This window comes from Drosophila miranda, chromosome 4 (assembly GCF_003369915.1).
Source record: "Drosophila miranda strain MSH22 chromosome 4, D.miranda_PacBio2.1, whole genome shotgun sequence".
NCBI classification, from domain to species: Eukaryota; Metazoa; Arthropoda; class Insecta; order Diptera; family Drosophilidae; genus Drosophila; species Drosophila miranda.
Genome location: NC_046677.1, coordinates 29,056,180 through 29,069,438, shown reverse-complemented (window position 1 = coordinate 29,069,438; position 13,259 = coordinate 29,056,180). Strand labels below are relative to the sequence as shown.

The following is a 13,259-nucleotide window of genomic DNA, read 5'->3' as shown; positions in this document are numbered from 1 at the left end:
CCTGGCTATGGGACAAATGGACTGCGTTAAACCCTATTCGAATGGCCCGTCTCATTCTTGACACTAACATTCAAATTTCGATCACTAACTCTCACACACACTATGACTTATTTAACTTAGTCCACGTTTTTTGATTTTTGCACTTCTAAATATCCCTTCGCGGCCTATCTAATACATCTTGTCCTTATATCCCCAGTAATGGATCCTGGCTCCCCCTAATATCATCATGCACCATGGAGCATCTCTGGAATTCCCATGGATATCGTTCAGGTGGGACTGGAACACGTTATATATCTGATGGTAAGAGTTTTTACATGAAAAATATATTTTTTAAGCGACAAAACGCACTCCTCTGTAAACAATTCTGAATATGAACGAAGTGTTTCGTTTATTTCACACTTTACTGGGAATTTTCGCTAGATAAATATTTCTTAATCGACATAACCAACCTTTTGGGGTTCGAACTCACATAATTCCAGCGCCTTTACGCGATGTTTGTAGCTCAATTCGTACTTTGTTTTGCACATCTGTTTCGCTGGAATCTGGAAATGTTCTTTCTGTCCAAGGAATAGTTAAATTTATTCAATATATACACGTGCTACCCTGTAAGAAAGTGGTGTTCAAACATAAAAAACTTTGTAAGACAAGAGCACAATTCAATGTACTCTCCGAAAGCAAATGTTTATATTTTATTAAACGTTCAGTCGTGTTGTTTATGTGGCGTATCAGGCACATGAGTCATACCGGATCAAAAGGGTAAGGAAGTCATCCGACCAATGTCCATCTGCTACACTTTCCACGATGAAATGATTTCAATGAACTTTCTACTAGAATACCAAAATATACTCCAGATTCCGAACTTAACTATTTACTGAGATAAAATAACAGAACGAGTGAATGCCAGAGCGGTTTTCGCTTTCCGCCTTTTCACAGGAATTTCTCCGTAATCGATTCAGTTTCACCTGTCCGGTATTCCCTTTCGCCTCTGCCCAGTTTTCATTATCTTTTGCCGAGTTGTTATTGCCTTGGCATCTTAACAACCTTATCCCAACTCATCCTCATCCACATCCACCCTCCTGGAGCACTCAAGTGCAACTTTACTTTTAAGTGTACGAGCGAAAAACTTTATGGAATGGAGAAGCAAAAACTTTCGTTCCCTCAGTATCTTGCTCGGCTTCTGCGGAGTGTTTATTATTAAAAAATTTGTTGCCATTTTCTGCCCTCAGGAAACTTTGGCTCCAAGGTTTATGACCAAATTGCGTGCACACGTGTACAACACCAGCAGCAGCGGCAGCCGGATGACCAGTGAGGGCGAAAGGGTGTGTCCGGGTGGGTGTTTGGGTGTTTGGGGAGTGCAGCATCCGTGACCGAGAGAGTGTCGGAGTCCATGAAAGGCGATTAGGGTCAACTGGCTTTGGTTAGTTGGGCAGAAGGCAGAACCCGAAAAGAAAAACCCCTAGACCACCTGTTGGCTTATCGTTTTGATGGCTCTCTCTCAAAAGTTTTTGGCAATTAGTTTCATCGTTTTTTCTTTCAGTGTTGCGGGAGTTACTGTACTTTAAGTTGAGATACATCTTGTTCTGGATTAAGCGGTGGTAACTCTCAGACATAACCTTTCCGGCTTTGAATATAAGCGTTGGGACATCAGGGAATATCCCGCGTCATTCAGCAGTGCCCCTCGGTTGGTCTTGGACCACTTGAAGGTGCTGATTTCCTAATATGCAAAAGGATATGGGAATTACTCTCTGTTCTGTGGAGACTATATGATTATGTGATAAAACACCCTTTATCATTTGCAAAGGGTATACATGGCATCATATTTCTGAAGCACAGCATCCTTGTTTATTCTGATGTATTTTTTTTGTTTTGCTTTTTTACATTAATGCAGTTTGACTAACTAAAAAGTAACACAAAAACAATTAAGCTTAGTGCTAAAGTTAGACAGGAAGAAGCGTTGGCGCTTGACTGGGTTAAGTTCTTGGCATAGTTTTGCTGTATGCTTTAGCAGGGAGACGATAGAAAGCGGAAGAGTACGAGGGGCAGAGAGAGGGGCAAACGAGCAGAGTACTCAAAGCGTCACCGAAATCCCCAAAAAAAGTAAGGCTAATATAACACAAGAGTCGACCTAGAGCTAAGGCAGTGGTAAGGCTTAAATACTAAACATAATCATTGTCCAAGTTTGAAGATCGTTGAGGTCGTTGGTCGTGGCCCGTTGGCTGCATTTTGAGTTCAGTTGAAGTGTGGTTGTTGTTTTTGTGGGTTGGTGTCCCCACCAGGTTCTACCAGGCATTGTGCCGGCTGTTGCTCTTGCTGAGGCGTTCGGCGCTGCCAGAGCGCAGTTCCTCGCTATCGCGATGTAGCAGCAGATCCTCCCGACCAGTCTCCTCTCGACGGTTCTCCTCTCGACGGTTCTCCTCTCGGCGGTTCTCCTCTCGGCGGTTCTCTTCGCGACGATTCTCCTCCCGACGACTGTCCCTGTCCTCGCGGTCATCCAGTCTCTCCAGCTGCCAGAGATCGTTGTTCAGGAGACGGCGACCATTGGACCAGCTCAAAGCAGCCCCAGCACGACCCCCGTTCCCGTTGAGGCGCGTGGTTATCAATCCATTCAGATTCGAGTCCAGCAGCAGGGGCGATCCACTGATCAACTGAGCCTGGACAGAGGCACTGGCGGGCTGGGCGAGGAGCAGCTGCGGCTGCGAGGTGCGTTCAATGGTGAGGCGAGCGCTGGGCAACTGCCGCCAGGCGTCCAGATCGCGATCACGGGTCAGCAGAGTGGTGCGGGACGAAGAAGAGGATGAGGATGGCAGGCGGGAGAGCAGTGTGGGTGGATGCGATACGACGGTGGCCTGGACGCTCTGGCCGAGCAGTTGGCTGGCGCTGGGCAGGCTCTGGGAGAGGAGCAAGGTCTGCTGGTCTCCGCTGAGACGCTCGAGGAGTCGCTGGCTCTGACGACGCTCCTGCTGCTGACGACGCTCCTGATCCCGCTCGCGCTGCTCCCGCTCCCTTAGCTCGCGTTCCCTCAAGTCCCGATCCCTAAGCTCACGCTCTCTCAGTTCCCGATCCCGCTGCTCTCTTTCGCGCTGCTCCTGCTCCCGCTGCTCGCGTTCGCGCTGCTCCTGGAGGCGCTGGATATCGCGGAGCTGTTGCTCCTGCTGCTGGCGCTGCTGTTCCTGCTGCTGGCGGAGCTGTGCCGTCTGTTGGACCTGCTGCTGGAACTGCTCCATCAGCTGCTGGGCCTGGACTCGGGCCTGGTTCTCGGACTCGCGACGGCTCTGGGCCTCCAGCTGCAGTTGGCTGGCCTGCTGGGCCTCGGCCAGGCTCTGGGCCTCGGCAATCGCTTGGGCGGTCAGCCGCGACTGCAGCTCCTCGATGCTGCTGTACCGAGAGGAGGACGAGGAGGCGCTGCTGATCCTCTGCTGCTGGTGCTCATCCACACGCTGATTCGAAACGATGGCATTGAAGCCGCTGGCATCATCGGCCGTGTACTCCACAATGCGTCGCGTGCCGTCGGGCTCGATCAGGGAGTACTGCCCCTTGACCAGATCCCCATCCCGCTTCTCCTCCTGCCGCTTATCGTCGCCGGTCAAGGTGTCGCGCACATCGTAGGCAAAGCTGTACTGCGGACGACTGTCGTAGTCCTCGCTGGAGTTGGGCGTGATTGTGGTGGCATCGTCGTCGTCCTCGCTGTTCCCATCGTTGCCATTGAGATCCCCGCGGAGCTGCTGATGCAGGCTTGAGGAGGATTTGCTCAGCTGGCTCAGGGCCGATTCCAGGGGTCGCAGGTACGAAGAATGGGCCACATTGCAGGTCAGCAGGCTCAGGCAGAGCAACAAGTAGGTCTGAAATCAGATAAACGAATGTCCAATAAATCATTCGATGACAGCATCAATTGGCTATTGAATTTGCGGCTTGCCTTCCCTTTTATTTGGCCATAAATTTGACGTGTCTAAAAGCGTTTTACAACACGATATGCCTAATTTTGTATGCGAATATTCGTTCTTCTAAACTTTGGGACCTGTTCTTGTAGAATTGTCCTAAAAGCTATCCCTAGTTGAAACGATATTTTGATGGTTTTATTTTTATTTCGCAGATTTTCAAAGGGCATTTACACTTCTTTGTTTCTTTGTTGGCCCATTCTAAATTGGCCCAATACGCTTTTGGCTTTTATCGTTTTGTATTTTTGATTATCCTGATTTATGGGCTATGGGCCCTTGTGGCCAAAAGCTTTTAACATGACACCACAACACAAAACACGGAACACGGAACACAGAACACAGAATCCTGTCGGTGGAAATTTATGGGCGATGGAAAACTTACCCGTTTCATGGCTGCTGACTGGTTGGACGGTCGGTACTTGGCAATTTGTTTAGCTGGTGCTGCTTCGGTTTGGCCTGCTGGCTGGTCTGCTATACGACTGATGGCCGTCCATCAGCCATCGGTCGTTTTATATCATCTAAAAAAACTATAACCCGAAAACACTTGATATGCAGCAGCTTTCAAATTTGTTTAGTTAAGGTTACAAATGACCTTCCCCAGAAACAGATACGAGTACGCTCTTCGTACCTGGCATTCACTTTTTAAGCTGCACAAATTGTCACCCACTAGCCCCCAAAACAACAGTGAAAGAGAAAGATATATACACTGGAGGAGGAAGTGGCCAGAGGGAGACAAAGACAGGGAGTAGGAGAGCAGCTGATGAAAATGGCAGACGGAAATTGGAAATTGGTTTGGGCCTGGTCCAGTCTCTCATTGACCGAATCGCCCAGTTGTTGTTGGTCTCATGAATTTTGAAATTTTTCGCAACTGCAGCTCCAATTGCAGCAAAACGGTCCGGTGCCATCCAGCATAGAGCATCGAGCATGGAGCATACAGCAGTCCATGGACAAAGGGGAAATACGATATCTGGCTGGTGGATACAAGAGGCGGCCGGCCGGAACGGTAACTTTAATGGACTTCCACTGTAACCAGAGCACGCTTTATCGATTAGTCGGAGATTCATTATACGACAGGTTTTTCATCATTGTTACGGCCCGAGCCCCGACACATTTGTTTGTTGCACATCTCTCTGGAGATACTAGAAAGTGCAGGGCGGAAGCTGATTGCGGATTGTGGGGCTTACGGAAGATTGATTAAGCGAATGGATATTGTTTCTCAATCAGAAGGGGAACAATTTTGAGGCCTAGGCTTTTGATTGTAGGAATGCATTCGGTGGGGGCTGGCAGGAAATTTTCCACAGAAGGAAAGTCTTTTGCTGTTGGAAAATTCTGGTTTATGCCAACTGGGAGAAGGACTCCTTCCCTCCTTTACAGAAGGATCTCCTTCTGCCAAAGATCTCTAGGGCAAGTTCCCGCCTGGACCTCCAGAAAACCTCTAAGAACAACATTTTTCACAAATTTAGAGACGATCGGGACAGTGGATATAACTCGACCGGAAAATCCCCCCCCGCATGTGCGAGATTTATTAATAGAGACCCAACGGGGTTTAAGGATGTGACACTGGGTAAAGCGAAGCGTACAAACTTTATCAGCTGTGAAAACAAAAGCCAACACATCCCAGCCAGTGGCAGAAGCAACGAAAACATCGGCCAACACCATTGTGTCGGTGCGTATACCCGTGAAAACAAGGAGAATTCATCTAAAGAGGGGCCCAAACAATGGGAAGAGCAAAAATAACAAGGGCTGAAGCGGAGGCGCAATGAAAAACAAAACAAACAGTGGGAAGGCGTTAGGCGTCGACTGGGATGTACCCTGTAATTGATTTTGGAAAAATACATTGAAAAAGAGAGGAGAACAGACGGCATAGTAGTACTACAGAAAAACTAACAACCATTATGATTATACGAGTATAGGCATTTCCGCTAAATCTTCCATAATTTTCATAGATTTTTGTAACGATTATTTTTTCTAAATTTATTGAAAGGTAAAATTTAACCAATTGACATATAATTTCATTAATTTTGATTGGAAAACCTATTAAGATACTTGGAAGCTTTTATTACCTCGGAATTCGTTAAGGAACGCCAGGGACGTCCTCTGCGGATTTATAACAAAAAACCGGAAAGGTTTTTATATATAATAGCTTGCAAAATGGAAGCTAAATATTTATATTATTAAAACAAAAAAATTGTGTACAGATAATCCTACAAAACTCACAGAGTTTTGGTTTTTTGTACCCCAACCTCAAAATCTACTTCTGTTTTTGGTAAAGTAACGTCAGATCATATTCTGGCTCATATGTTTAAAACCGTATGTTTGATTAGTGTATTTTTTTGTGTGAATATAGGACTATCTAATTACTATTCAAAATGGAAATTTATTTTTGAAAATTTAACTTTTTTCTTTATTTTTTTTTGTAACGCCAGAATGGAAATACCCATATTCTCTAGAACTCTACTTTAGCGGGGTATGGCAAGAAAACTGGCTGCAAAGGAAAAAATTGTCATGCATGACTGAAATACAAGAAGAGGCCGAAAGAAGAACATAAGCAAAAAACCACCCACCCACACACACACCCAGAGGGGCCGAGCTTTTCTGTTATTCATGCCGTGAAGCATAGTTTTAGGCGCCGAGCGGCACCTCTCGTTCGGGTGTCCGTCCGCCCGAATACGGTAACATGTGTATCCTGCCCTGCCCTGCCCTGCCCCATACCATACCCCATTGTTGGACACTTTTTCCTGCCCCAATTCGCCGGCCGTGTGTTTGTCTTTGAAGCGCGTTTTCCGCTTGTTTTTGCAATGTTTGGCATTTGGGATCCGGGGCTGAGCTGTGGGCAAAAAGCGGGGAAAATTGAATGGCCAGCAGTCGGCAGCCGGCATCAGTCCCTGTTGTAATTGAGTTGGCTGCACAGAATGGGAATATAGTTTGGCCAATTCTGTCATGCATTGCACTGCGAAATAGTACATGGAGAAAATCCCTCGCCCGGGACCTTTTTCCGGGCTAATTAATCATTTCTCACTTTTGTTGCAGGGCCACATGTTTTTTGAACAATTTTCCACAATTTTCCAACTCACAAATAATCAATTTCAATTGCCCATTGCCATTGCAAGTGCAATTAAGTTTCTTGTTTTCCCTGATGGAGTTTTTATTTGTATAATTATATAATAATTTGCAAAATCTAAAATGAAGGGAGTGTGTGGGTTTCTATGAGGGTTTGTGCCTGTGGATCATAGGATTTATTTATTCTTTTTTTTTTAATTTTATTTTGGGCTTCAAACCAGAGAAAACGTCCTCTGTCTTTTACCTTTTTGTATATAATTTATTATATATTATTATTCTTTTAAAAGAAAGAAAGATCTGAGCTATAGTGACTTTGTGGATACCACATTTCAGTCCAAAGTACCCAAAATCTGGTATATATCTCATTTAGAAAGGGTATTTTATCTCTGGCTTATTTTTTGCGGGCATTAATTTATTTGTTTTTACTTGGGTTTTGTTTTAATTGCAATTACAAGCACACTTTTAAATAAATGATGACAATTAAAACGCAGCTGCAATTAACATTCATTGAAATGTAGAGCCTATCAAATCTATACAAATATTATGATGGGATTTCTCTTTCCCAAAAAAAAAACCTAAGCAATTTCCGAGCCTTGTCTAAATTTCATGGCTGCATATTTGTCTCTATTAAAATATTTAGGTTTCTGTTGATTTTTGTGGAATTTGTTCCCTGCAACAAAACAGATTCCAAATGCAATGGAAATTGTGATTGCATGGCTGGGCTGCCTGCCGCTGGGCATTGCTGCAACCAGAATCCTGTTATGTTCTGGTCAAAAGTGGAGGCAATTCCATCTGCGGCGACCAGGCGGATGCCTCTCCATGTCACCAATGTCAGGAGTCGAAGTGGGGATCGCTTGGGGATTTTTGGACAGACCAAAAATAGAGCGCACTCTTGGCCTGGCTGAGAGTGTTTCAATTTATTTTTCATATTTTTGTTTAACCGCTTTTTGTTTTACTTTCCCATCGCTGCAGTGTGGTGGGGGGGGGGGGGGCGCGCTGAAATTCCCCCAGCACACACAGCAGAATGCCAAAAGTTAAAATAAACAGCAATAGACAGCAAAAACGCAGGAGGATGGTGCCAGGAGCCAGGACAACAGGCAGGAAGGCAGGAAACACTTGAAAAAAGTATGCCAACAATATTTCTGCCATCTCGCTGGCTCTCTCACTCGCCCTCTCTCTCTTTCTATCTATCTATCGCTGTGTGCTTTTGTGCTATTGAAAAGGAAATGAATGGCAGGCAGAAAAAGTTAAATCACCTCCAGCAATTGGGCTCTGACTGTGGCTCTGTGAAATGGTGGAATGGGGGGTGGGGGGGACTGGTGTCTGTGTGGCACACCAGCAGCCGCTGCTCTACGGCTCCCTCGGGTGGTGTATGCGCAATATTCGCGCATCGGCCCCTAAGCTGCGGCCTGAGCCCTGGAATTTGTCGCATTTTCTTGGCCTACACTTTCCGAGAGTATAACGACTTCGATCCGAACTTTGGAGAGCTTCGAAAGGACAAGTTTCAATATATTTTTGATGGGAATCGATATGGAAACTTAGACCCTTCTTTTCCAAAGGAAGGGTAACAAATCATTCGGTTATTGGGTTCCAGCTTTCCATTTCTTATGTTCTTGCTTGATTTTATTTGGTTTTTTTTGTTTTTTGTTTTGTCGATTTTCTATTTTCTATTTGCTGTGGGAAATTGCTTTCAATAATGACGGAAAAGTGTTGTGCTGGTGGGACACGGGCTTAATGGCTGCTGCGTCGCTCTGGAGATGTTCGCACTTATCCTTCAGTCACTCCTTCATTCAGGCAATTGGAATGCACTCATCGTTGTGTTGGGCATCAATAAACTGCCACGTTGCGGTGCGAATCCTGGCGTGTCCTTGGCCACACACACACACTCAAACACACCTCATGTGCATGTCCGGCAGCGCCTTCCTGCCTTCCAGCCTTCCTGGTTACTTATGCAGTCCGTTGTGTCCGCCTGCAATGCCAACGGCAGGCTCATCGTCATTTGCATTTGTTCAGAGGACGGACAGAGGACGGCCAGAGAGGTCCTGGTGCCGGCGAGTGGAATATATTAATATATTTCGCATTTACATGGCTGCAAACATCCTTAATGAAAAGGGATCCCTGCCCGCCTGAAGGATCTGTCACGGGCCACACACACACATCCATATCGATTCGTTTAATCACGTTCACGCCTGCTTGCTTTTTTTAATTTATAATTTTGAGTGCTTCAAGTACGTAACTCGCCAATGCCATACGTTCTTTCAACTTTGAAGATTATCCATCAAGAGAATATACATTTCGGAAGAGTTTCCACGGGGTTTTGCCCCAAGCCGATTGCCAATCCTTGTATGTAATGCAGTGGAAACATATGATCCCCCTTTCGCGGGAATTTTAATTAAAAATCAGCCATAAAATATGTCGGGGCCCCTTAAAAGTTTCATACAAATTCGTCGATGCTCTTAAGCCCAATTCAATTTGAAAAGTTAAAGAACGGTTTAAGGCAGTGGAAAATGTGTCTGCATCACGTACGTCTTTCGGGCGCCCCAATAAAAGCCCAAGCCATAAGTCAATAAAATGTGAAAGGGAAAACTCCACTTGAAACCTTTACCAATGATAAGGCCCAGAGCCCAAGGGCTATGAATTTCACATGAAGAAAGGATAGACAGCCCATGGATATCTAAATTTCCATCACCGAAAATGTTTGTTGAATTTTGTGTTGAATTTCAGAACTGCAGAAGGGCCGTTGCGCAGGTCAAATCCCCTTTTGTTTGGGCTATAAAAGTGTGTATAGTATTTTTTTTTATTTTAATTACACGAAACACGAAAAGCAGCCCAGATTTCATTCAGATTTATGGAGGGCTTACAATAACAAAAATCGAAATTAAATCTGGCGGAAAATCTGCGACTGTGGAAATTAATGAAAATCTCATTCGAACGAGGAGAACAAAATCAATTGCTGGCAGACTCTGGACTCTAGATATCTTTCACCTGAACAACGAGCGCGAAGAGGGAGTAGGCCGTCTTGAGGGTGACGAAGAAGGCACTCAAATTGAGTTCAATGAGGCCCCCAGCCTTAATCACACGACTCCGGCCGACCAGCGTGAGTTGCGTGAAGATGAGCAGGTCACGGCGATGCTCCCGCGACTCCTCATACCATTTGCTGGAGAATATGGCATAGGGAAAACTTTGCATCTCTTCGGCGACCACGCTGGCGAAGTAGCAGGCGGGAAACAGCTGAACGCAGATCACGGCAATGAATATCATGTAGTAGAGCAGTGTGATGATGTCCCTGACGAAGAACAGGACATAGCACACAATGATGCAGAGACTGGCCCCAGAGCAACCCAATTGAACGAGCTGGGCGAGACTCACGGTGTGTCGCGTTAGACGATGGAGCCTGAGAAGAGAAGGAACTAAAGTTCTGGCTGATTAAACGGATACTCTCCTACCTCATCAGTATTTTGTGCTGTTCTATGTAGTTCCAGAGCTGCTGATGATGATTAACACTAGGAGACTCCTCGTCCTCCTCTTCGTATCCCAGTTTTTGCATCCGTAGGCCCCACATATGGATGTGACCGCCCAAAAAGCAAAGCGTCAGTGGACTAAAGGTGTCATTGGATACACCCTGAATGCCCTCCAGCACTAAGCAGATGCTCTGATATCCAACTGCGATGGCATACAGATATCCATTCCCCTGCCAGTCGAACGGGAAATAAGCGGGATACACCAGCATCCGATCCTCGGAGGCAATCAGAATCATTAGGTTGAGCAGAAACAGAAAGTAGATGACGACAAAGCTGGCGTACAGACACCGCGTGAACCGTCGCGCCTGGCACTGCAAGTGATCCACGTAGTAGCGATGCTCCTCCTCGCTGTCCACGTATCCGTCCAATTCGATGAGCAGCTTCTGGATTTCCACAATCTCCTGCAGATGGTACAGATGGGCCACATGCTTGAGGCTGCAGGCCGCGCAAGTCATCGAAATGGAGAGGTTCTGGAAGAGCTCAGCGGAGGTGGGCTGCAGAGCCAGATTGACCAGCAGATGCACCGGAAACAGGAACGTCACGAGCAGATGCAGCAGCCCCACGTAGATCTGGACAGGACGTTGCGTGGCCCCGAAGAATGTGGGTGCCATCAAACGCATGCACCACCAGAACGGCTGATAGACACGAACACTATCGATGACGGCGGCCATCCTGCACCTAAAGGAAGCGGCTGCCGCACGCTTGCCACCTTTTATGCGCAGTGTGTGGCATGAATATATACTGACGAAAATCAGTATCAATTTTAATTTTCATTCAAAATTTACTATGTGGGTGTGTGGGTATTTTTCTCAGTGTGGGCTAAATGACATTTAAACGGCGCCAATGCAATTTTCATAAAGCCTCCCGTTAATGGCCGTACATTAAGCGGTAATTAAAATTAAATGAATATTCAAATTTCCACTTATTTTCGCAGCGACATGGCCACGGTGAAGAAGGAGTAGGCCATTCGAATGGTGGCAAAGAACGCATTCAAACTAATGCCAATCATGCCGCCCGCCTTGATCTCCACCTTCGCCAGAGTGAGTTGCATGAATATCAGCAGAGTGCGACAGTATCCGCGGTCCATTCCCACCCAATTGCTGGAGAAGATGGAGTCCGTCAGTCGATTGAGCTCCACGGATATCAGGGTCCCATAGTAGCAGCAGGGGAAGAGCTCCAGCAGCATCGCCACAAAGTACACGCCGTAGTAGGTCATCGCGAAATTGTTGTCCGCAAAGAACAGAATGTTGACGAGCGTGATGGAAATGTTGATGCCACTCGAGATGAATTGTCCGAGTTGCGAGAGATGCATGGTGCTACGCAGCAGTTGCACGATTCTGGAACATATATCTTTAGAAGCTGGACAGATACGCGTATGCGCTTACTTCATTAGCTTTCTGTGATCCTCGATGTTGTCTACCAGTTCTCTGACGACTGTCTCCTTCGGTAATTCCCTTTTGTAACCCATCCGATTCAATCGCATGGATAGCAGTCTCACATGCCCTGCAACCACACAGAATGTCATGGGGGGATACGAATCGTTGGCTAGGTTCTGTAGAATTTGTAGACTGACGCCAGCAATTTGGTAGGACACACTGAGCCAGTAGATCTGTTCGGATGCCTGAACATCATAGGGAAACCAGGCAGGATACAGCAGCTTGTGTCCTTTGCCGAAAAGAACAGTGGCTATGGCCGTCGCATTCGACAGGCCGTAGGCGACAATGAAACTCTTCCACACAAAATTCGCCTCACGCTGGGTGTTTCGGTCAAAGAACGCCCGCTCCTCCTCGGTCAGAGCCCTCTGATCCAACTCCAGGAGCAGTCCCTCGATGCTCCTGATCTCCTCCAGTTTCCAGCGAAAGCAGACAAACTTGAAGCTGGCAAAGAAGCAGGCCGCTGTGATGGGCAAACCTTTGCACACATCTCCCAATGTTGTCTCGTAGAACAGTCCCACAATCAGATGAATCGGATACCAGAAGGTCACAAAGATGGTGATTAGTATATCGAGTATTTGCAGAATCAAGTGCTCGCCCCCCACACCCAGCAGACGCCAATAGAGCCAATAGGTTCTATAGATGTGTTCACTCCTGACAACCGGCGAGGATAAGTCCATTTTCTGAACAGTGGAGCAGCCACCATGACGGCTGCCGTTTTATTGAATCGGTTAAGGTGATAATTATAGTCAACCTGTTACACGCCTATCATTAGATGAAGGTCCACCCACTATTACTCGTGTGTGAAACCAATCATTATTCTTATTAGTGTTAAGCACTTAACACCTGCTTTGGACTTGCTCGTAGGTGCCCAAAGGCTTTGTGGGAACCTCCCGCTGGCAGGCACTATCACGGAAAATTCTAGGTTTTTAATCCTTTTACGAGTAGCCGATGAAAAGTACCAGTTGCAGAGTTATACCCTTTCAAAGGGTGTTTCAACCCCATCAAATATGTGCATGCATATGTCTGTTCTCAGTGTATTTTGGTCTGTTTGCTGTTCAAGAATTCACTACGAGATTGCTTGCAGTGTTATTTTCCGTTGCCTTCCTTACGATTTACCGTTTGTTAGTGTCCATTGTCTGTCCCATTGTTGTGCATGTTTATTCTTGTTCATCGCCTGTCCTATCGTTGTGGAGGTGTTGAGAGTGAGAGAGTGCGTAGGCAGAGAGAAGACTCGCTCAGAGATGATCAAAAGGGACAAAAAGAAGAGAGCGCCCGTTGAAAGTGTTCCTCTGAGGCATTGTGTGTGG

At 46.3% G+C, this 13,259-nt stretch overlaps 3 protein-coding genes across 3 annotated transcripts; all 3 read right to left on the bottom strand.

Moving 5' to 3' along the window:
• Positions 1 to 1,819: 1,819 nt before the first annotated feature.
• LOC108161577 (trichohyalin) lies at positions 1,820 to 4,403 on the bottom strand. Its single transcript, XM_017295866.2, has 2 exons — positions 4,318 to 4,403; positions 1,820 to 3,839 (listed from the first exon to the last, which is right to left on the bottom strand). The coding sequence occupies exons 1-2, from the start codon at positions 4,324 to 4,326 to the stop codon at positions 2,280 to 2,282; spliced, it is 1,569 nt and encodes a 522-aa protein (XP_017151355.1). The 5' UTR covers positions 4,327 to 4,403; the 3' UTR covers positions 1,820 to 2,279.
• A 5,409-nt stretch (positions 4,404 to 9,812) lies between these two features.
• LOC108161306 (odorant receptor 33c) lies at positions 9,813 to 11,335 on the bottom strand. Its single transcript, XM_017295526.2, has 2 exons — positions 10,442 to 11,335; positions 9,813 to 10,389 (listed from the first exon to the last, which is right to left on the bottom strand). Exons 1-2 carry the CDS (start codon positions 11,185 to 11,187, stop codon positions 9,966 to 9,968), a joined length of 1,170 nt encoding a protein of 389 aa, XP_017151015.1. The 5' UTR covers positions 11,188 to 11,335; the 3' UTR covers positions 9,813 to 9,965.
• Positions 11,336 to 11,438: 103 nt separating this feature from the next.
• On the bottom strand, positions 11,439 to 12,629 carry LOC108161305 (odorant receptor 33b-like). The gene is made up of 2 exons (XM_017295525.1): positions 11,902 to 12,629; positions 11,439 to 11,853 (listed from the first exon to the last, which is right to left on the bottom strand). The coding sequence occupies exons 1-2, from the start codon at positions 12,627 to 12,629 to the stop codon at positions 11,439 to 11,441; spliced, it is 1,143 nt and encodes a 380-aa protein (XP_017151014.1).
• Positions 12,630 to 13,259: the final 630 nt, after the last annotated feature.

Coding starts and splice junctions, on each gene's coding strand:
- LOC108161306 (XM_017295526.2), bottom strand. CDS start 11,187: ATGGCCGCCGTCATCGATAGTGTTCGTGTCTATCAGCCGTTCTGGTGG. Junction 10,390..10,441: donor CAGCACAAAATACTGATGAG/GTAGGAGAGTAT, acceptor TTCTCTTCTCAG/GCTCCATCGTCTAACGCGAC.
- LOC108161305 (XM_017295525.1), bottom strand. CDS start 12,629: ATGGACTTATCCTCGCCGGTTGTCAGGAGTGAACACATCTATAGAACC. Junction 11,854..11,901: donor GATCACAGAAAGCTAATGAA/GTAAGCGCATAC, acceptor TATATGTTCCAG/AATCGTGCAACTGCTGCGTA.